Genomic DNA, 22,571 nt, shown 5'->3' with positions numbered 1-22,571 from the left:
TTGTCCTGGTCAATACATATCTCTTCCTTCTTTGAATCCCAATAGTATTTGTTAGTTACATTATTCATTTTGACATCTGGCCTATACTCTTGTGTGTGATTACTTCACTAAATCTATCAAAGCTGCTGTAGGCTAAGGTCAGTGCCATCATTTCTTTTAGAGTCACTGGGTAATAGACATGCAATTAATACTTGATAAATGAATGTAAGAAAATCTTTTCTAAAGTAAAAATCTATGGAAAGACAAGTCTGCCAAATCTGACAATAAACGAGCAGAACCTGAGCGATGACACTTTCTCTAATCAGTTAAATCGTGTGTTAGTGTCCCAGAGAATATACAAATGAATATAAACAAATCTAATGCATAATAGTTTTTACTAAATTAATAGCTTAAAAGCATTTGGTACAATGTGAATTTCAAATTTCTATAGCTAGCTCTCCTTTCTGTTCATTTATATTGACAGTTTAGGACAAGGGTTTTTCTGTCATTCTGGCTGGACCTGGTTCGTCCTTTTGGGTGACTATCATTTTGATGACAGCAGCGAACTATGCCTTCCTTCTCCCTTCCTCTGCATAGACCCTAGCATAGATCCTCATTAGCACTTTCGGAGGAGGATGGACTTTAAATACCACAGGGCTTAGGCCTGGATATTAGACACCACAGTGGAGGAAACATCACACCTCCCAAAGTCCATATACTGGCAGTCATGCATACAATATCACTGTTCTCAGTCATTCAGGCCAAGGATTCTGACATGAATGACTTGGTTATTTTTAAGACATTACTTTTTGCTGTAAATCATCTGAGATGTCAATTTTGGAGTAGGACAGTTCGACATTCAACCTGAGTGCTGGAGAAGCAAAATAAACCGGTTTGAATCCAAATGCAAACTTTTCCTTTTGCTTTGTAACCAATTCCTTAATGTTCATGATCACTTCTTACCAATAGCTTCTTCAAATGCAAACAAGACCGTTTTCCCCTGGTCCATTAGCTGTTTGGCTCTGTTTCCCATCCACTTAAAGCCAGTTAATGTTTCCTAAAGGGATAATTAAAATGAGAAAGACATGTCTTAGATCTTCTACAGAGCAGATGAAAGGAAAATGAGTGAATCCCAGAAACAACTTACCTCAAAATGAAAACCTTCCTTTAAGGCAATGGCCCGCAAGATTTTAGAGGAGACGGTGCTGGACAACATGTACGTGTCTTTGAGAGCACCGCGATCCTGGTTCTTCTCTTTCCAAGATGTAAAAAGCCACCAGCCCAAGAGGGCCCCCAACTCATTGCCTGAAAACACCCTCCATTCACCACTGAAAGAAAAAAAAACAACTATTCATTTCCATTATCTTAAGGAAGACTCTAGAGTGTCATGGGGATAAAACAATTTAGCAAACAAAGCCTCAAAGTATTTTCTGCAAGGCTGTTCTTGTTATTCATCATCTTTAAATAACTGGTCAGAAATGTAACTGCCATTTTACAAACATCTGAGCAGCTACCATATATATCAGCCAGTTTGCCTGAACAGACATCCTCTCTTTGAAGACTGTATAAAATAAGTATGTCAGACATGACACACAATGGCTCTATATTAATCTTTGGCAAAGCCTTTGGTTTTAAATATAACAAATATGCTGGCAAGATCCCCCATATACAGAGTAACTTTTGCTATCTCAATTTCTGGACTGGTTAGTGTTGCTGATTCTGAGACGGGACAGCTCAGTACCACTTAAGATCAAGCTCGGTCCTAAATGGTCAGAACATCAGAGAAAAGGTGTGCGATTTCTGCTTCTCTTGGCAGTCCAGATGGCTAAAAGTAAATCTCATCTATCAGGATGTATCACCTTAGCTTAACTTTCTCAACACTGACATAGAATGGAATCTGTTTTATCACAATCTAAACACCCTGCCATTTCAGCAGCAGCACCCTCCTGCCCCCAAAACATCACATAGGCTAACTGACACCCAAAATAGCTTGGGCCCTGCCTACCTTTCAACTTTAGGCCCCACGTACTTACTTCTCCTTTGTTCAAACTCTCTGGTCAGACTTGTCTTAAACACTGTGCCGATACCCCACAGGAATTCCTCCCTGGTCTGTCCAAACTAAATTCAGCATCTCCTTGAAGATACAGCTCCCTCCTAAACCCCTCAGCAAATACTGAAGCACACAGCTAGCTCCAAAGTGCTTTACCCTCATTAGACACTGAGACATTACTTATAATAAAATCAATCATAAAATGAGAAGTTCCCAAATAGGAGTTTCAATTTGAAACACATACTGGGTTGATTTACTCTGCATTATGCTTGCCAATCACGTAACCTCCCCCTACACTAGATCTCTATCTTCTCTCCATCAGAAGACTCCACAGGAGGTTCAGTGAAACGATCATTTGCAAAATAAATGGGAAATGTTTCCAAATAGGTCTCATCTCCCCAGGAACATTTTACCAATGAAGAGATCATCCTTCATATGTTCTATAATAGAGGTAATCACAATTAATTTTACCTGTCTTGCTTTTCTGCCACAGCAAGTCTATCAGCATCCGGGTCATTTGCTAAAACAATTCTGGCCTTGGTTTTGTCAGCCAAAGCAAAAGATAAAGTCTGAAGAAGAATATGAAAATAAAAGATTATTTAATCAAGAATCGAGCATATGGTAGTCTTTAAAAACATTCAGCTCCTTAAGAACTCAAGAGGTCTTTCCGCTCTTAGAAAGATAATATAGGACCAACCAAGACCAGCTCCAGAAGTGAAATTTAGCAAACAAAAGCTACAGCTGGTCTTGGTTGGCCACATAGTATCTTCCTAAGTCAGAGGTCAGATAATGGGAGCATCGGTGTGTGAACCAAGCCTACCAGTGTGCCCGCTGCGCATGTGCCAGTAGGTGTGTGGTTGGACTGGTATTTTCGGGCATTGCCATGTGATCAGCCTCACAAATAAAACACAATAAACTGATTCTCTGAATACCACTGCTACCCCAACATTTAAAAATGTTATAGGAACCATACTGTAAGCAACACTTCTTCATATCAGAAAAATGACAAGAAATAAAAATCATAACCTGATAAAATTTCACTCTATTACTGCTTCTTTTTGGCATTAAGGAGACACGGCAAATTAAATTAAATTAAATTAATTGAATTTGAAGCACCATTTAGAGCTCAGTTCTCATATCCTGATCCTGGGGTGTTTAATTTGAAAGATCCTTTAAGAAATGAATGACTAACAGATATACATATTTCCTTTTTTTTTTTTTGAGACAGAGTCTCGCTCTGTCACCCAGGTTGGAGTGCAGTGGTGCAATCTCAGCTCACTGCAACCTCCGTCTCCCAGGTTCAAACAACTCTAATGCCTCAGCCTCCCAAGTAGCTGGGATAACAGGCATGTACCACCACACCCAACTAATTTTTGTATTTTTAGTAGAGACGGAGTTTCGCCATGTTGGCCAGGCTGTTCTCGAACACCTGACCTCAAGTGATCCGCCTGCCTTGGTCTCCCAAAGTGCTGGGATTACAGGCATGAGACGCTGCACCCAGCCCTATATACATATTTCCACACCGAAATTAGTTTTTCTTCAGCACAATGAAAAAACATAAAATGTATTTTACTTGACAGTAATAGTTTTGAATATAAAAGCAGATTTCATAATTTAAAAAAAAATTAGGTTACCAAGACACCTTTCCCCTCTTCGGGATTCGGGTATTTCACCGTTGGAAACTCAGGATCCGGATCTTTCTGTTCAGGAACAGCCTCAGGAGGAACAAGGTCAAAAGCCTTGAAAGCTGACTGCACAAAGTTATGACCCACCCCATGGACAGAGGTGTGCACGAACTTCACCTTCGTTTCCCTGTTCACGCTCCTAGAATCAGACACACAGTGGAAAATGATAAAAGGTAGAAACAGGGCTCTCAAAACTGCAAGGTTTGCAAGAATGTACAAGACAACTGAATATCTTTCTAATTCCATTTCAAAAAAACAAAACGTATCCATTCTCTCCCAGATATATATATTCCCTCCCTCAACATACTCAAGTTTTAAATTCTACTCTGTAGTTATTTTCAGCAAATCTGATTATTTCAGGTTTTATGTATCCCATCTAGAGTGAGATACAAAGAAGAACCTCAAGCTCATGTTCCTACATGAGATTCACTGCTGGCCTGATAGGTGCCCCGACAGTGCCAGAGTCAGCCCGGGACAGTTCCAAGGCTCCACACACCCATACATCCCCAAAGCGACAGGTTCCCAAATGCCTTTTATCAGCTTCAGAAATGATTTTAAAAATGTCCTTTTTAACAAAATGTGTTGGGTTATCCCATACATAAAGATATAAAAAATAAAACTTTTACTTTGGGAGGCCAAGGCGGGCGGATCACCTGAGGTGAGGAGTTCAAAACCAGCCTCACCAACATGGAGAAACCTCATCTCTACTAAACATACAAAATTAGCTGGGCATGGTGGTGCATGCCTGTAATCCCAGCTACTTGGGACACTGAGGCAGGAGAATCGCTTGAACCTGGGAGGCGGAGGTTGCAGTGAGCCGAGATGGTGCCATTGCACTCCAGCCTGGGCAACAAGAGCGTAACTCCATCTCAGGAAAAAAAATATTAAAAAAAATAATAATAATAAATAAAACTTTTTGTTTGCCAAGTAACAATCCTGTTTGATACCATGCCATGACTTAGGGACTTCATACAGACTAACAACAGATATCAAAATTAACAAGAGAAGTTACAAAAAATAAAAGGCTTAAAAACTTCCAATGCTCTGATGACTGGAATCTTAGGTTACTATCCATTTCTTTTGGGAATGAATAAATGAACACGGTGTTGTCTAAGAGAATCATGGTTTAAAACAAGCATACCCTGAAAATAAAATGCATCTGGGAAAATAAATACGTAAGATTAGGGAGGAAAAATCTGGAAAAACAACTCTCTTGGATTTTAAAAAACATAATAAACCTATAGTAATTAAAACAGCTTGGTACTAGATAGAAAAAGGCAGATTAAAGGAACAGAATAGAGAATTCAGAAGTTAATCTAATTTGAAATGGGAAATGAACACAGAAGTGGTTAACATGCTCTGGAGTCAGAGTCTGAATTTAAATCCTGGGGCTCGGCCATCCATAAGCTGTGTGACTGTTGGCTATTAACCACTCTTCCTTATAGTTTTCTCATCTATAACATGCATGATAATATACTATAATTTACTGGCATTACTCTGAGGATTAAAATGAAATTACATGTTGACAGGGCACAGTGGCCCACTCCTCTAATCCTAGCACTTTGGGAGGCTGAGGCTGGTGGATTGCTTGAGCTCAGGAATACAAGACCAGCCTGGGCAACATGGTGAAACCCCATATCTACAAAAAAAATACAAAAAAATTAGGAGGGCATGGTGGTGCACAACTGTAGTCCCAGCTACTTGGAGGGCTGAGGCAGGAGCATTCCCTGAACCTGGGAGGTCAAGGCCGCAGTGAGCCAAGATCATGCCACTGCACTCCAGCCTGGGTGACAATGTGAGACCCTGTCTTAAAAAAAAGAAAAAAAATTACATGTGAAGGGCCTCCAGCAGCTATCTGATATGTAATAAGCACTTGATTAACGTTAGAAATTGTTTCATAAAGGTGACCTTTCCAATTAGTCAAAAAAAAAAAAAAAGATTCTTCCATTGATGTTGGTACAACCGCAAACCTTTTAGAAAAAAACCTATAATCTGCTTTCCTACTTCATGCCCCATATAAAATTAAAAATCACTAATGAAACAGAAGATTGAAATATTATAAAACACAAACATGAAAGTTCTAGAGAAAGAACAAGGGAAATTTTTTGTGTTACTTTAATAATTTTGTTACAGAGCGTGTCTTCCTAAGCGTGACATAAAACACAGAAGCTATAAAATAAGATTAATAAATACTATACAAATTTGTGAACAGTTCAGCAAAGAGTTTCAATAAAAAATTCCAAAGAAAACAGAAGAGAAACATCTAACAAACATATATTATATATATTTTATATGTATATATTATATGTATATATGTATATTATAAACAAAGATGTTTATAAATATAAAAGGTGAACAAATACATAGAAATATATAGGTTAAAGAATACAAATAAAAGTGAGCTATTACTTTCAACTAGGAAATCAGGAAAAATGAGAAACTGGATCACGGCGCAGGAGGAAATGTAGATATCATATGCTGTCACCATCTACTGCTGGTGGGAGCACCAACTGGTATATTTTTGGCGGTCAATTTGCTAAGCACTATCAACTTTGCGAATGCATAGACAATTCTGATGCCAGAAAGTTACCTTAAGGTTACGCATGCGCACACACATGCACGTGCGCGCGCGCGCGCGCACACACACCCGCACACTCGCAAGCAACTGTTCACAAGGGGGGTTGACTCCCGAGCTACTGGGAGTGGAAAACCAGAAATGCTTCATTTTTCGTGAAGTTAAATCAGAGGGGCAGAGGGAAAGTTCACAGATGTGTTTTGTCTGGACTACACACCATTGAAAAAAATGGTACAACATGTAGGAATTAGGAGATTTCACACACAAAATGCAGGTTTCCGGTTTTTTTGGGAACAGGAGAACACAGATGATCTGGCAACTGGGACCCATATTTTCATGTGGGCAACACTCAGCTGGCGTGGCTGCTCCCTTCAGGAGGGACTGGGCTTTCATACTCTGCACTGGAGTGGACACCATCAGCTGATCCAACAAATACAATATCAAAGACACCTACAAGTTCAGTTTCTTTGAATCCATGGTTTCTTGCTAGGGGGACAATCAGGAGGGGTGGGACCTACAGCATACTCAAGAAGACACTACTGTCACTCTGCTAGACCACTTCCTACCTTACGGTAAGGACTGAGTCTGTGTCACTGAGTTAAACCCACCGGTGCAGCAGCCTTTAAGACAGAAAGTCGGGACTAATAGGGACTAACATAGGGAGGTGTCCGTGACAAATTAATTGGGGGGAAGAGGGCACAGAACAAACCACACACACACACTATATTCCCATTTATGGTTTTGAAGTATATTACACATATATATATATGCTTGCACATGCACAGAAAATTTTTGGAAAGATAGAAAAATACCAGTGTTTCCTATTCAAGACTTTTAAGCAAGTTTTTAAAACATACATATATATGTACACACACACATGCACACTGACATGTATGAATATGTATGAATCACATACATGTACGGAATCTATAAGAGGTCAGCAAACTAAGGCCTATGGGCAAGCCACCACTTCCGTCTGCACTCCTTCACTGACATTTCATCTATGACGGCTTTTGTACTAAAACAGCAGAGTTGAGTAGTTGAGAAAGAGTCCATGTGGTCCTCAAAGCCAAAAATATTTACTATCTATCCCTTTAAGAAAAGTTTGCCAAGGCCTGATCTACAGCCTCTAAAATAGGATGCGGCTGGTTGGGCATGGTGGCTCACACCTGGAATCCCAGCACTTTGGGAGGCCAAGGCCGGTGGATCACTTGAGGCCAGGAGTTCAAGACTAGCCTGGCCAACATGCCACAATACCTTGTTTCTATTAAAAATACAAAAAAACTAGCTGGGTGCAGTGGCTCACACCTGTAATCCCAGCTATTTGGGAGGCTGAGGCACAAGAATCGCTTGAATCTAGAAGGCAGAGGTTGTAGTGAGCCAAGATCGTGCCACTGCACTCCAGCCTGGGTGACAGAGTGAGACTCTGTCTCAAAATAAGTAAACAAAATAAAATAAAATCAGACACAGCTGAAGCACATGAACCAGTTAAAGAGAAAAACTTCATGAACACTGATAGAATTTGGCTGAATCACATAAACTTCACTCACTCAAGGCCAGTGAAGACACAATTCGTTTACCTGTGGAAACAGTACTTTTTAAGGTCCTCAAAGTAGTCATTATTGATGGAAGCACTGGGATTGTGAAGAAGTGGACTGCTATCAATTAAAGAGTCGTCCCAAGCTTGAGGCCACGGTTCTAGGTTTTCTTCAATAGCTTGAGAAATCCCTTTATCATGAGGAGAGATGATCTGAGCTCCATTATCCCAATAGACCTAGAGAACCCAGGAACACATTCAGAAGGTTTACAGTTAATGGAAATAAGGCACCTATTGCCCGTGGTCCCAAAGAATACAGATATAGGATTCCTACAGAAGGATGTATGTGTGGAGTAGAAAAAGGAAAATACCTTATAACCATTATCCTGCTTTGGATTGTGAGATGCAGTTATCATGATTCCAGCACAAAGTTTCAAGCGCAATACCGTGAAGGGCTGTAACATAGCAGGAAACAAGAACAAACAGTTTTTAACAAAAAAAGCAGACATCCTTAAAATGTCTATTTTATATTGTTCATGCCAACTTGCTCCCTTTTAATAAATGTAATATATAAATAGCATAGTATTTCTGAGCCACACCCCAGCAGTATGCAACTACCCTTAGAACTAACTGACTGCTCAAAATTCCAGGATGCATTTCCTAATAAGAAAGGTGAGTAATTTCCTCAGTGCCTTCTCATTCCATCTTCTACTTGGTTGAGCTAGAAAATTCTTCAAACACAACAATGGTCTAAGCCTCCATTCCAATGCTTTCAAGGCTTCTACCTGAGACAGAAGTTTGTGGATTCAGTTTACTCCCTCCAACTGCTTCTCCCTCTTCTCCTCTCTCATCTGCTTTTAAGGAAAAGGTTGAGAAAAATACTGAGGGGCTGGGGGTGACGGCTCACGCCTATAATCCCACCACTTTGAGAGGCCGAGACAGGTGGATCACTTGAGGTCAGGAGTTCAAGACCAGCCTGGCCAACATGGTGAAACCCTGTCTCTACCAAAAATACAAAAGAATTAGTCAGGCATGGTGGCAGGCGCCTGTAATCTCAGCAACTTGGGAGGCTGAGGCAGGAGAATCACTTGAACCCGGGAGGCGGGGGTTGCAGTGAGCCGAGATCGTGCCACGGCACTCCAGCCCTAACTCTTTTTGAGACAAAAGTGAAACTCTGTCTCAAAAAAAAAGTTGAGGTAATGGAGAATGCTCTTACACATTGCTCATTTATCTCTCACTCCAGGGTTATTTATATTTCAACTTAGCTCCCATCTCTACTACTTCCCAAAATGGGAGAAGGGGCTGGATTATTCCCCCATTATGGCAAATGACATTGATTATACACAGGCAACCTGAGATTTAAATTGTCTGTCCCCTCCACCCTCCCACCAAGAATCACTGCAGTCACTCAATCCCCTGGAAGTTATGTCATATGTCTCAGGTGTCCTGGGCCAAAGAAAAGAGGAGAAGGACTCCTCAGTGTGGACAAAGGATCATGACACACTGGTTCAATTCATGTCTGACATAAAATTAATAGCTATTAACGCTTAGTACAGAAGGTAATTAGGATGCTTGAATACATGACAATTTTTCCATCAAACAATGAAACTTGAACTACATTTAGATGTGAATAGAGTGTGTACCAGGTTATTTACAGCCTAGGGGTGCTGCATCTACCTGTCAGTGCACTAGAGCCAGCAAACACAAAATGAGTTGGAATCTCCTTCCGTAGCGATACAGTCTCATTTCTACTAGATGCGAGTAACTGCATCCAAATCACATTTTTCAAAACGTATCTTCAGCATCTGGCCCAGCTCTTAAAAGTTTTGTCTATGTCAAAGCAACAGCTGTCTTAGTCCCTACTGTCTTTTCTTTAGATTGTGCTACACAAAGGATTTGATAAAAGTCTTACTCAAACATGCCGAGCATGCTCTCTGTACTAGCCATGAATAGTATTTAGAATAAAACATTTGTATAAAACAGGGGTGCGCCAGCTTGTCAAAAATATTCATGACAAGACAGGGTTTGAGGTGAATTCAGATTTTGACCCAAGAAGTTTCTTAATTGTGATAGCTGAGAAAAACAACTACAAACCAAATTTAAAAACAGAGAAAAGGCCAGGCACGGTGACTCATGCCTGTAATACCAGCTCTTTGGGAGGCCAAGGCGGGCGGATGACCTGAGGTCAGGAGTTCGAGACTAGCATGGCCAATGTGGTGAAACCTCATTTCTACTAAAAATGCAAAAACTAGCTGGGCGTGGTGGCAGGTGCCTGTAATCCCAGCTACTTGGGAGGCTGAGGTAGGAGAATTACTTGAACCCAGGAGATGGAGGTTACAGTGCGCCAAGATTGCACCATCGCACTCCAGCCTGGGCAACAAGCGAGACTCTGTCTCAAAAAAAAAATTTTTTTGCTAACTCACTCAAATATCCTTAGAATGCAAACAAAAGGAAAACTGCACTTTAAAAAAACCAATTCCAATGAATCAAAAGTTGAATACCAGAGAAATATTACTAGGATGTGGGAGAAACATTCCAGGAGAGAAAAGAAAATGCCTCATACATGCCAAGGAGCTCCTCTGTCATTCAAACAGTCCAATCCCAATAGCCCTAAAGACTGTCAAATTCAGCCAAGTCCCATCCCTGATCATGTGACAGGAAATTATGAAAGGAAATGGCTACTTACCACAAAGGGGGTTGGCGTTATATCAGAAAAGAGGTACACAGGAATCCCCTGACTGATAAACGTGGTTGCAGCAAGTCGGGCAAACCTGCGAATGCAGAGTGACAGGGAAGAAAAGGAGAGTTGAGTGATCAGGACTGTGAGAGATGGAAAGAAGGGAATGAATGCTGAATGTTCTTCAGGTGAATGCAGCAGCCAGATCAAGGACAGCATTTATTACAATCTTAACCCTGGCGTGGGACAGTAAAGCTGAAGGACTCTCAGGAGTCATCTCATTTCACTCTTTTGTTTTACAGAAATGGCACTAAAGTCAAGAAAGGCCAGGCCTCTTTCCCTGGGTCTAACAGCCCCTTAGTGGCGGAGCCAGGCTGCATCCCAGCCTTTCAGCTCTCCATGTATCTCAGTGGTTCTCAGTCAGGGCAAGTCTGTACCTTCTCCTTCCAGGCATCTGAAATGTCTGGAAACATTTTTGCTTGTCACACTGGGGAACAGAGAGAGTTGCTACTGGCAGATAGTAGGGAGAGGTCAGGGGTGCTACCAAACACCTTACAATATGCCCTACAACCACAAAAAAATCACCCAGCCACATGTCAACAGAGCAGAGGCTGAAAATCCCCGCCTAAGCCTATCACAATCCAGTGTACACCACACAGACTGGAAATTGATTAGAGATTGCTTTATTTGAAATATAAGACATCCTGGAGTATGCATGTGTGTATATACACACAAACACACACACACACACACACACACACCCATACACATATATACATCTTGGTTCCAATCAGCCTTTGAAAGAAAACTTAATTATTTGACATTTTTCTCAACTTCCACAGAAACTTGCTCAGGGCAAGACACAGAAAATGGCATGAAATCTTCCTTCAAGCTGGTGTAAAATACATTACCACAAATAAATGAGCAATTTACTCAGAATGAACAACATTATACCATCCTTGTGGGTTAAACAATCAGATCATTCATCCTCTCCCCAAATACTTCTTGAGCACCAGCTTCATCGAACAGTATTCTGAAGGCTGCCTGGGGCACAAAGAGCAGATTTCCACTCTCTCTCTCTCTGTTACAAATGTGCACAAAAAAATGCGATGCGTTCTCTGCATATACTTAACAGTCACTGCTTACGTTCCCCACTAGATATTTAAAATTGGAAGATTAAAGAATAAACATTTCTTTGGGCGAAATTCAGAAACTGAAATAGTTTCCAACTCCTTACGAAGGTTCCATTCACTCATTATGAGTATCTTACCATGTGTTGGTTAAACACTTATGTTATGATGTCTAAATGTCTCACGCCTTGTAGGTAATAGAGAGTAGCCTTGCGTTCCACTCTATCCCATCCCATCAAACTCTGAGACTTGAACCATAAGCTTAAATCAGTAACATCACTCACTTTAAGGAAATGATAGGGCCCTAAGGCCAAGGGCAAAAAAATCTGTACCTTAACTGATAATGTTAACATATCTCTGAAGGTTGTATCAACCAGAAGCAGGGCAGTCAGCTTAAAATGAAGAAATTTAAGAAGCTCAGCAGGCAGATTTAGCCACATATAAGCACTGTGCATGCTCTGAGCAAAGGATCTGACCTGCCCTGGGGTGGCAGAGGAACATGGTCATGATTTAGTTCTAACCGTACATCCACTAACTGTAAATGACAAGCTGATATGCTAGTTTATACATCATTCTCTTGTGAATGTAGTTTATGTGCATCTACCCCCCAGAGCTATAACTTTTCTCTGCTTTACTGACAAAAACCACATTTTTGAGCTGCAAAGCTAAAGACTAAAAATCGTATGCCCCTGAGTTCAACCTGGGGCTGATGCCGCCTGGTGATTTTCTCTGGCTATGCACCCCTCCTCACGGCCACACGTTTGTCCCCACGAGTGCTTCTGTCTTAGATTGGAAGCTCCTGATGGGCAAATAGAGGACTCTATAAACTCATCCAGCTCTGTAAAGTTAATGAGACTTTTCATTAATATTCAATATGTATAATGCTAAGATACTACTAATACTGATACTCTGGAAGGATTAAAAATTCATCATAACAGAGGAAGTGTTCAAGTGAAAAAGAGGGTTATGTAACACGGTTAAGGGCAGGGGTTGGTAACTACAGCCCATTTTGTAAATAAAGTTTTACGAGAACACTGCCATGCTTCTGTGTTTATGCATTGTCTATGGATGTTTCTCTGCTTTATAGTGGTGATGGGAATCATGTGATATGCAATGTGTACGATATCCACTATTTGCCCTTTAGAGAAAAAGTTTGCTGACCCCTGGTACTAGCCTCCTTAGGTTTAAATTGCGACTCCTGCTTTCACATTATAATCTCAGGGTAAAGAGATAAAAGTGCATACCTTACAGGTTGCTGTGAGGATAGAATGAGTAAATACGTAAGTGTCTGGTTCATAATCAGCACTCCAATGATTGCTGCTATTACTGTTATCATTATCACCATCAGCATCATATGCCTACAGCTACATAATAGAGTCCCACTGATTTGAGAATGTTTCAGAAATGTAGCTTGATGTGGGCATTCAAGAGTGGGAAGGGGGTCAGGAGGTTTATGAACAGCAGGGTAAAAATTATGTATAAAGTTAATGGATGCAGCACACCAACATGGCACATGTATACATATGTAACAAACCTGCACGTTGTGCACATGTACCCTAGAACTTAAAGTATAATAAAAAAATTAAAAAATTAAAAAAATTATGTATAACAATGCAAATGAGAGGGAGAAATACTACTGCCAGTTTAAGAAATTTTTGTTTAGATAGGTATTACATTCTAAATTGTCTAAATAATTTTATTTCCTCAACCCAATGTAAAACCAGAATCTTTAAAACTTGCCAAGAGAAGTTACCCATTGTTTTTATTGTTAAGCAATGAGGCTAATGAATATATTAAAGTCAAGTAATTGAGATGGTGATTAAAATAAAACTGCAAAATAAATTATAAAAACATCATTTTGTAAAAATGTTTCAATACCTTCTGCTGCTACCCCCACTGGATGGATGGGCTCGGGCGTCAAAGCTGATCACGATGCCTTTCTGCTTTAAGTCACTGAACTGTTTTTCCAGGTATCTGCAAAATCCCTACAAATATGCCATAGATTTAAAAAGCATAGCTTTAACATATTTTTACATATACCACGTAGAAAAACTGGACAAAAATTAAGTTTTCTCAAATTTCATAGAACACTATAGCAGAGGGGGAAAAATTCACTCAGTAAGGAAAGCAAACTGAACAATAAGAAAGTAACAGCTTGGTTTATTATCTACGTGTTTTTGTATTAGGTACTGTGTTAGTCATTGATCACTTAGTAGCTGTTATGTCTAACCTCAGATCAACTTTGTTAGGAAAACTTTTTTTTTTTTCTCCAGAGACAGGGTCTTGCTCTGTTGCCTAGGCTGGAGTTGCAATGGCACAATCAAAGTTCATTGCAACCTTGAATTCCTGGGCTTAAGCAATCCTCCCCGCTGCCCCAACTCAGCCTCCTGAGAAGCTAGGACCACAAGTGCATGCTACCAGGCCCAACTAATTTTTAAAATTTTTTTGTAGAGACAGGGTCTTGCTACGTTGCCCAGGTTGGTCTTGAACTATTGTCAAATAATCCTCCTGTCTTCACCTCCCAAAATGCTGGGATTATAGGTGTGGGCCACTGCCCCTGACCAGAAATCCCATTTTATAGATGGTTAAAATAAGGCTCAGAGAGGCACAGTGACTTGTCCTGTTTCAGATATTCGAGTAGCAGAGCCTGGATTTGCACCCAGGGCTAGTGAGAGGTGCTTCAGTGTAGGGCCTAAAAGCACACACTCTAGAAGCACAATCTGTGAATCTGTACTCCACGCTGCCACCCACAAGCAAATGACAAGTTCCTTAAGTTCTTGGTGCCTTAGTTTCCTCCTCTGTAAAACAGGAATAACAATATCTACCTCATAAGGAACAAATGAATGAAAACATGCAAAGTGCTGAGAATTCAACACCAACTAAGTACTATATTAAGTATTTGCTGTTGTAAGCATTATTTTTGTTGTTATTTTCCTTCAAAGCCATATAAAACAAAGAAAACTCTGGTAGACTGGGCAAAAATAATGATTCATTTTACATTATTTATTTCACTTTTGCTAAAGGCGTATTAAAATATATGTAACTCTTTTTCCTTTGAGATGGGGTCTCACTGTGTCTCCCATGCTGGAGTGCAGTGACATGATCACGGTTCACTGCAGCCTCAATCTCTCAGGCTCAAGTAATCGTCTCACCTCAGCCTCCTGACGTGCTGGGACTACAGGCACATGCCACCATGCCCCGCTAATTTTTAAAAAACAATTTATGTAGAGATGGGGTCTTGCCATATTGCCCAGGCTGGTTTTGCCCAGGCTGGTTTCAATTTCGTGGGCTCAAACAATCCTCCTGCCTTGGCCTCCCAAAGGGCTAGGATTATAGGCATGAGCCACCATGCCCAACCTGTTACTTTTATTTTGGGTAGGAGGGGATACATCACAGCCTTGTTGCCAGAGCAAAGCTAATTTAGAATGCCTTTAGCTTTTCCTTGACAAATACGTTGCACTGGGATTATCTTCTGAGGCTGTGATACAGGGAAAAAAAGGCCACATGTATTGGTTTCATGCGTTCCCCAGAAGGTACCCACATGCCTGATACTCTAAGACTGACAACAGTGACAGTACCCCTCTTCCTGCTCAACCCTTGAGCTGCGGCCCCAACGCTCCATGGGGCAAAAAGCATTCACACCTCCAGATTCTCTAAAAATCTCAGAGGCCTGCTGAGGATGAGGACCCGAAAGAATGGCCAAGAGAAAAGTGAATTCCTACTCTAGATGAAAGACTCAGTGGCGGGAAGAGGGAGGTTTTCAGAAATAAAATGTTATTATAAAACATAAGCAGCATGTTTATTTGGATGACTTCAAAAAGTAGAACTAAGACCAATATGTAAAGTCTACAGAAAGGCAGATTTTGGCTTAAAATAATGAAACCATCTTTTAATGAGAATGGTCCAAAGATAGAATGGCCTCTTGCAGAGGACAGTGAGTTTCCCATCACTGGTATGCCATGGCTAAATTAAATAATCTAAGAACACAGAATCCAAAAATAGAGCATAAACACAGCATAAATTAATTGGCAGGAGGAAATGATAACCTCTATCAATGAGGCAAACAATACAAAAGTTTCCTCCAGTCTCTCTGTCCTGTTTCCTCTGACATATTTTTGAATCACATACATCTGCTTCTTAAACGAACCAGGCAAACTTTGGGGTACCTCAGAATGAGGCTCCACACCCAGAGACCAGCAGGAAGGGCACCTATGCCACCAAGAAAGTCTGATGAGTGAAAAATTACCAATGTATTTGTCTATCAGCATTCTGCCAGGGAACACTACCCAAGACGGGGTAGAAACCTGGGCTGTTTGTTCTGGGAATCCTCTTGCCTCTAATTTTGAATCCACTCCTAAGATTTTAAAGATATACCTGCTGCTCAGATAAAACTTTCTTAACTCTTCATTTCTCTGTCTCCTATTATAAGTATCCAAGAATAGGCTGAATGAGCACTTCAGAGTGGTGGGGTCGTGCAGAAAATGACCCCAAGTGGTGTCTGGTTGAATTACATGACCTTTAGCATACTGATCATCTTCTTTACCACAGGGTTTACCCCCAGAGAAGACCAATTCTAGGAGAAAAATGGGTAAGACAGTCTTTAACGGGAATACATTTCATTATTCTCAGAAACTAGGTGTAGAAAAATACAGGGGAAAAAGCTCTAGGTTAATCTACAATCCCTTAGAAATCCCTAACGATTAGGCCCAATGGCAGGTGTAACCAACTGGATTGTCCAAAGATGGCCCCGGTAATATAAGCCATCGCACGTGTTCCTCTTACAATGTGACATTAATGCTCCTCCAATGAGAAGTGGGTATTTATGTGCCCTCTCCTTGAATATGAGACAGCCTTACTGACTCACTTTTAACAAACTGAATATGGTAGAAGTGACACTTTCAAAGCTAGGTCATAAAAGTCAGCACGGCTTCCAACTGGTACATTCTCTCTCTCCCTCTCTGGATACTCCATTGGAAGCCAACCATCATGTTATAAGGAAGTTCAGGCCACATGAAGGGGTTCCAGCCCCAGCTAAGATCCCAGCCAATAGGCAGTAATAATTTCAGATGTGTGAATGAAGGTCCCTTCAAATGATTCCAGCCTCCAAACTGGACCAGATGGTACTGAGTGGAGCAGAGACAAGCTGTCCCCACTGAGTTCTACCAAAATTGCAGATTTGTAAGCAAAATAAATGTGGCTGTTGTTTTAAACCATTATGTTTTCAGTGATTTGTTATATAGCCCTAGTAACAAGCACAGAAGGCAACCTTATTCAGCAGCACAGTTCCTATGTTATCCACAAACCGAATAGGATTCCCGAACTTACCCCATTCTAAGTTTTCCTCCAGCATCTTAGGGAGCCCTATTGCTTAATAAGAATTTGTGACCAGGAGTTCCCATGGCAAATCTTTTTTTTTTTTTTTTTTTTTCTGAGATAGAGTTTTGTTCTGTTGCCCAGGCTGGAGTCCAGTGGCATGATGTCGACTCACTATGACCTTGCCTTCCAGGTTCAAACAATCCCTCTATCTCAGCCTCCCAAGTAGCTGGAATTATAGGTGCACACCACCACGCCTGGCTAATTTTTGTATTTTTGGTAGAGACAGGGTTTCACCATGTTGCTCAGGCTGGTCTTGAACTCCTAGGTGCAAGTGATCCGCCTGCCTCAGCCTCCCAAAGTGCTGGGATTACACGTGTAAGCCATCGTGCCTGGCCCTCATGGTAAATCTATACCCTTAGATGAGCTTTCCTTATTGGAGTTTTGTTACAACATGCCCAGCTCTGCCTTTTATGCTGGGATGTATATGTGAGGCCCATGTAATCACTATTAGGCAATTTTTTCTAGCCTTTCTTTTCCCAGAATTAAAGTGACATTCATCATTAACAGGTCTAAGCTGAAGAAATACTGGTAAGAATAATCTGTTCTATTTCATTTCCCTCATAAACAGTACTGCCAATACCCAGTGGAAGTGCTTCTGTTTTGTCAAATTATCTCTTTCCTAAAAGCTGGGTCTAGACTCTGACAAAAACATTCACAAGTTAAGGCAAGGAAACTTAGACTCAATCCAGACTATAAAACAAAGGAGAACAGGCTCTTGGTAATTCCAGCAGTTAGAAAGGCTTTTTAGCACTTGCTATGTAACCATGGCAAAAATAATAGAACCTTAAAAGTTGTCAGTTTAGTTGGTGCATTTATACTGGAAGGAAAGCCCCATGAAAGAATCTGTTTGTTTGAGTCACTCTCATATCCCCAGTGACCGGCACATAGTAGGCACTCAATAAGTGTGTTGAATGAATGAATGAATGAATGGCTATATGAGTCCTGATCAAGTGCTACTTCGACCAACTTACTTTATGGAGTAAATGGTGGCGACTTCCTGTGTCTAGCCAAGCTGATAAGACATGTCCATAATTAGAACAAATTAGGTCTGTCAAATAGAAAATGAGCTAGGGGATACATTGAGTTACTAAGAATTATAAAAATGTGGTACCTGTGTAGTCTGGATGATGGTCAAGTCATTCATACGAGAAATTCCAGGTCCCATAGCAGCTCGAAGGCCAGCTGTCCCAAACTCCATTCGGGCCCCAAAACATTTTCCTAGTTCTTCTTTATTACCTTCTGCTATTAGTCGTTTCACTGCCTCCAAAGTTAAGAAATTCTGCAAAACAAAAATATATAGATACAACGAGACACCCAAGTGAATGAAAAATAAGAAATGTAAAAAAACCCACAATTATTCTAACCCATAGGAAAAAAAAAATATATATATATATGTAGACCTTTCAATTTTCTGATGCTTTCGAAATCTGAAATATGAAGTCAGTTTGACATTATAATGTAAGTGTTCTTTTCTTTCCTGTCAAGGTAAGCACTTTTGGAGAAACAGAAGTAGAGGTTTTACCATATGAATCTAACCCCCAGAATGGAATCCCAGCACACTACTTGCCAACTCTAGGTGCTTGTGCAGATTATTTCAGTTCTCAAATTCTGTTTCCCCATTTGCAAAATGGGAATAATCTAGAACCTCCCTTACTCGATTTTTAAGGTTTTAAGGTGGTTTACTTCAACTTAATGTAAAACATCTTTCTCTACCTGGCACTTAGTTGTGATTAAACGTTCATTTTTCTCCCTAATGCCCTCCAATTTTCCAGAGAGATTACACAATTTAAATCAAAACCTTACTTTTGTAATGTTTTATAATTCATACCAGGCATTCACATACCTGGTCAAGTTTGAATATTATAACATCTCCAAGAAGTAGACAAATAACAGAAACCTAATTTTATAGATGGGGAGGTCTCAGAGATTGAGTGACTTGCTTAAATTGCAAGATAAACATTAATCTAGTGCCTCTTCTATAACATTAACTGCTTCAAATAGACGCTAATATGATTCATTTAAGTTCATCATACATTGTCCTATTTTTTTTTTTTGGTATGGTAGTTGCAGAAAATATTAAGGTTGGAGAAAAATAATGACAATCACATTAATTTCATATGAGCTTTTAAGTTATGAATTCAGGAAAACAACAGAGGAAGTACTTTATATTCCTGTTTTACAGTCATTATCCACTTAGATGAGCACTCATACAGGACATGGCCATGTAATTAAACTTTGAAATACTATTGCAAATACAACCTTGGCTTTCTGGAATTAAGCCCACTTTTCCAGATTGTTTCAGATTCAACAGGAATCAAGTAAACCCCACCTTTTTTGGTGAAAAGCAGCAGACACTAATTACAGAACACAGTCTTACCTATCAGATTCAGACACTAATTACAGAACACAGTCTTACCTATCAGACTGTCAGCTGCCCCCAAAGAAGGGCTCAGATCGGGTACATAAAAGAGGCTCATAAAAGAGGCTCAATAAATATTCGTGGAGTGAATCAGAAAACACAGACTTCACTGCCACACCCAATATCGAGTGATTCTCCCTTGTTCACAGTGTAGGTCCGGAAAATCTTAATTGGTCTTTGATATATATGAAAGACCAATTATATATATGGTCTTTGATATATATGAAATTTGATATATATGAAAGTAGCCTGAGAGAAACAAAGGAGACGGACAGATAAGAATGAGAAGTCAAGAGGAGAGCAGGATCAAAATCAGCCCTGGCAGTGACGAAAACTGACAGCAGAGAAAACAGCAGGGATGAAGGGCACGGTGGAAACACAGAGGGCACCTGCCAGGGTGCCTTGCCAATCGCGGGGGGGTAGTCAGACTAGAGGGCTGCAGCGCTTTTAGCTGGTGGGAGATTCACTGGAGAATGAACGGGCTTCTTCTAAGTTAGGTGCCAGTTTCAAAGCAAAAAAAGAAATTAACAGAGGATAGAACATGAGAAGTGGTTAAAAAAAAAAAAAAAGGACATCTCATCTCTACCCAGAGAGATACAATTTTTCTATACACAGATGCAACACTGTGTAGAAATTAGATTGCTTTCTTCTTCTCCTTTTTCTTCTTAGGGAAAGTGCATTATGAACTCTGACTTCAAAACAATTCTGTACTCTACAAATTGCAAGTTATCAGAAATGGAAACATTTTTCTTCCCTTGAGAATCACAAGGTTATCTTCCGAGGAAAAGAAAAACGCCCCCAGGGAGTTGCCAAGAGTATCCTGGAAATGGGATTTGCTAACATTTTATTTGTAGGGGCCGGAGAATGGTAAATAAAGACAAAGACCTGACCCCTACTGACCTTGTAATCTGCTTTGTTCATTCAAGTATTTCAGTGACCTACTAGGCGTCATGCACTATGCCTATGCCAGGCACTACAAACCAAGGTAGTGAGAACAGAGAGGCCTGGCCACATAATCTATGGAGGTCCAGTGCACAATGAAAATGGGTGACCTCTTTTTTTACCATTAAGATTTTCAAGACAGGACAGCAGGACATTAAAACAACAGTGGGCCCTTCCAGGAGCGGGAGTCCTGTGAGACTGCAGGGGTCTCTCGCCCCTGAAGTCGGCCCTGGAGACAGACATTAAACAAACCCACAAACAAGTGTTTTTGGAGTTTTTTGTTTTTACCATTTGTAGTAAGAGCTAGAAAGGAAAATGACAGGCCGTTTAGAATGAATATTAGGGAGAAATAATTTACACTTCGGAGCCAAGGAAGGACTCTCTACGTAAGCCACATTTAAGTTCAGGCACAAAATGAGTCACAACGGGAGAAACAAGTTCGGCAGAGGAGAGCAGCGAGGGACATTCCGAGAAAACCGAACAGCAAGCAGGAGAACAGGTAGAAAGGGCGAGACGCAAGTTAGAGAGGAGAGAGGGAGTGATGTCCAGAGCTGGGTTCCTGATTCTCTCTAAGAAAAGGAATGAAGAGACAGAAAACCGTGCTGTGTCCAAAGGGTTCCTCCTCTGCAGTCAAAGTTCTAAGGGGTACTCCTGAAGCCAGGCGGGCCCACCCAGGAGGATCCTTGGTTTGTAACCAAGCCCTCGGGATGGGAGGACCGGACCACAACGCTGCTCAGCAAAGGTCTCAGCGGCCAAAGGAATAGGCGGGACGGAGCGATTATGGGTCCATGGGGATGCACAGCAGACCACGGACCACGAGCCAGCTGTCTGAGTGACAGGCGTGCGTCCCTCAGCTAGACAGCGTCCAGGGTCTGGCCGCGCTTAGACCACCCTGGCTCTCTCCTCTACTCCAAACTTGCAGTCCGGCCGGCCGGATGGCTGGTTTCGTCCGGGAATAAGCTTTCCCGGCCTAACTCCGAACGTGCCACATGCCTGCCAGGCCGAAGGAGGCCTAGCAGCGGCCGCACCCTCCTCCTGGGTCTTCCCGGGAGATAAGCGGGGTGCACGGGGCGGGAAGGCAGCTCAGGCGGGGTACGCAGCGCCGCGCCTGGGGAGGGCGGAGCACCCGGCCCCGCTCCGGGCGCTCCCCGCCTGCTGACGCCCCTCACCTTGTCCCAGCGCAGCCACTGGGCCGTCTCCCGGTCCAGCCGGGCGTCCTCGCCTAGACCGCCGCCTTCTGAGGCCGCCATCGCTGAGCTTGCGCTGCCGCGGCGGAGGGAAGTAGGCGGCAAGGTCACTCTTCCGGCCCGGCCCCAAGAGGTGGAGGCGGAGGCAGGGGCGGGGAGAGCCGCGGCGGAGCCAGCCGGTCCTTGGGAAAGTGACGCGCGCCGCGACAGGCACGCCTCCTTGCCTTTTGTGGGTGTGCCACGGGGGGTGGGAGTGAGCGCGGAGGAATTGCGCGGCTGGGGTGAGTTGCTGGAACCTGGCACGAATGAAAGGCTTTGCCTTGGTCTCTGATGCAGCCAGGTTACAGCCAGCCGTGAGTTCCTGCTGCGCGCCAGGCACATGTCAGATGCTGGGATACCAGGAAGTGCACCCAGATAGGGGCCTGAAGATTATGTAGAAATTCAGAAGGTCAAGAACAGCCAGAAAAAAATATTGAAAAAGAAAAACAAAGTGGGAAGACCAGTGGAATATACGATAGAGACCAGAAACAAAAATACACGTGTATGGACAATTTATTTCAGAGGCGGGGCTGCAGAGCACAGGAGGAAACTATTTTTAGGTAATGGTGCTGGGTCAACGGGATATCTACGTAGGGAAAAGAAAAAGAGAAATTGGCCCCCTACCTCTCATCACACACAGCTCTGAATTCCAGATCAATTGTAGCTCTAAGTGTGAAAGGTAGCGTGAAACTTATGGAAACTAACATAGGAGCACATCTTCCTGACGCTGGTATCACCAAGCCATAAAGAAGATGCATACCCATAAGCATAAAAAGGCACGTGCAGGAATATTTCTAGCAGCATTATTTGTAAAAGCCTCAAACTGGAAACAACCCAGATGACCATCGACAATACAATGGATAAATACTTGGTAGTATATCCATACCAACTCATATAAATAAATCATGGCACATTGATACAGCAGTGCAAGTGAACTACTGTTATACACAACATCATGAATGAATCTCACAAACA

The 22,571-nt window shown here is 41.6% G+C and overlaps 1 protein-coding gene across 1 annotated transcript in view; it reads right to left on the bottom strand.

Annotated features, from left to right (window-relative positions):
• PGM2 (phosphoglucomutase 2) overlaps positions 1-21,635 on the bottom strand; it is a 35,154-nt gene extending 13,519 nt beyond the window's left edge. The window contains exons 1-10 of the mRNA XM_015138198.3: positions 21,540-21,635; positions 18,121-18,288; positions 13,512-13,618; positions 10,513-10,597; positions 8,198-8,281; positions 7,870-8,063; positions 3,664-3,853; positions 2,501-2,598; positions 1,127-1,307; positions 943-1,036 (exon numbers count right to left, since the gene is read on the bottom strand). Coding sequence (XP_014993684.1) covers positions 943-1,036; positions 1,127-1,307; positions 2,501-2,598; positions 3,664-3,853; positions 7,870-8,063; positions 8,198-8,281; positions 10,513-10,597; positions 13,512-13,618; positions 18,121-18,288; positions 21,540-21,620 — 1,282 coding nt within the window. The 5' untranslated portion in view covers positions 21,621-21,635. The remainder of the gene's footprint in view (positions 1-942; positions 1,037-1,126; positions 1,308-2,500; positions 2,599-3,663; positions 3,854-7,869; positions 8,064-8,197; positions 8,282-10,512; positions 10,598-13,511; positions 13,619-18,120; positions 18,289-21,539) is intronic.
• Between the last annotated feature and the right edge of the window lie 936 nt (positions 21,636-22,571).

The sequence above is a fragment of the Macaca mulatta genome, chromosome 5 (genome assembly GCF_049350105.2).
Source record: "Macaca mulatta isolate MMU2019108-1 chromosome 5, T2T-MMU8v2.0, whole genome shotgun sequence".
Lineage (NCBI taxonomy): Eukaryota > Metazoa > Chordata > Mammalia > Primates > Cercopithecidae > Macaca > Macaca mulatta.
This window is presented reverse-complemented; position numbering and strand designations above follow the sequence as displayed.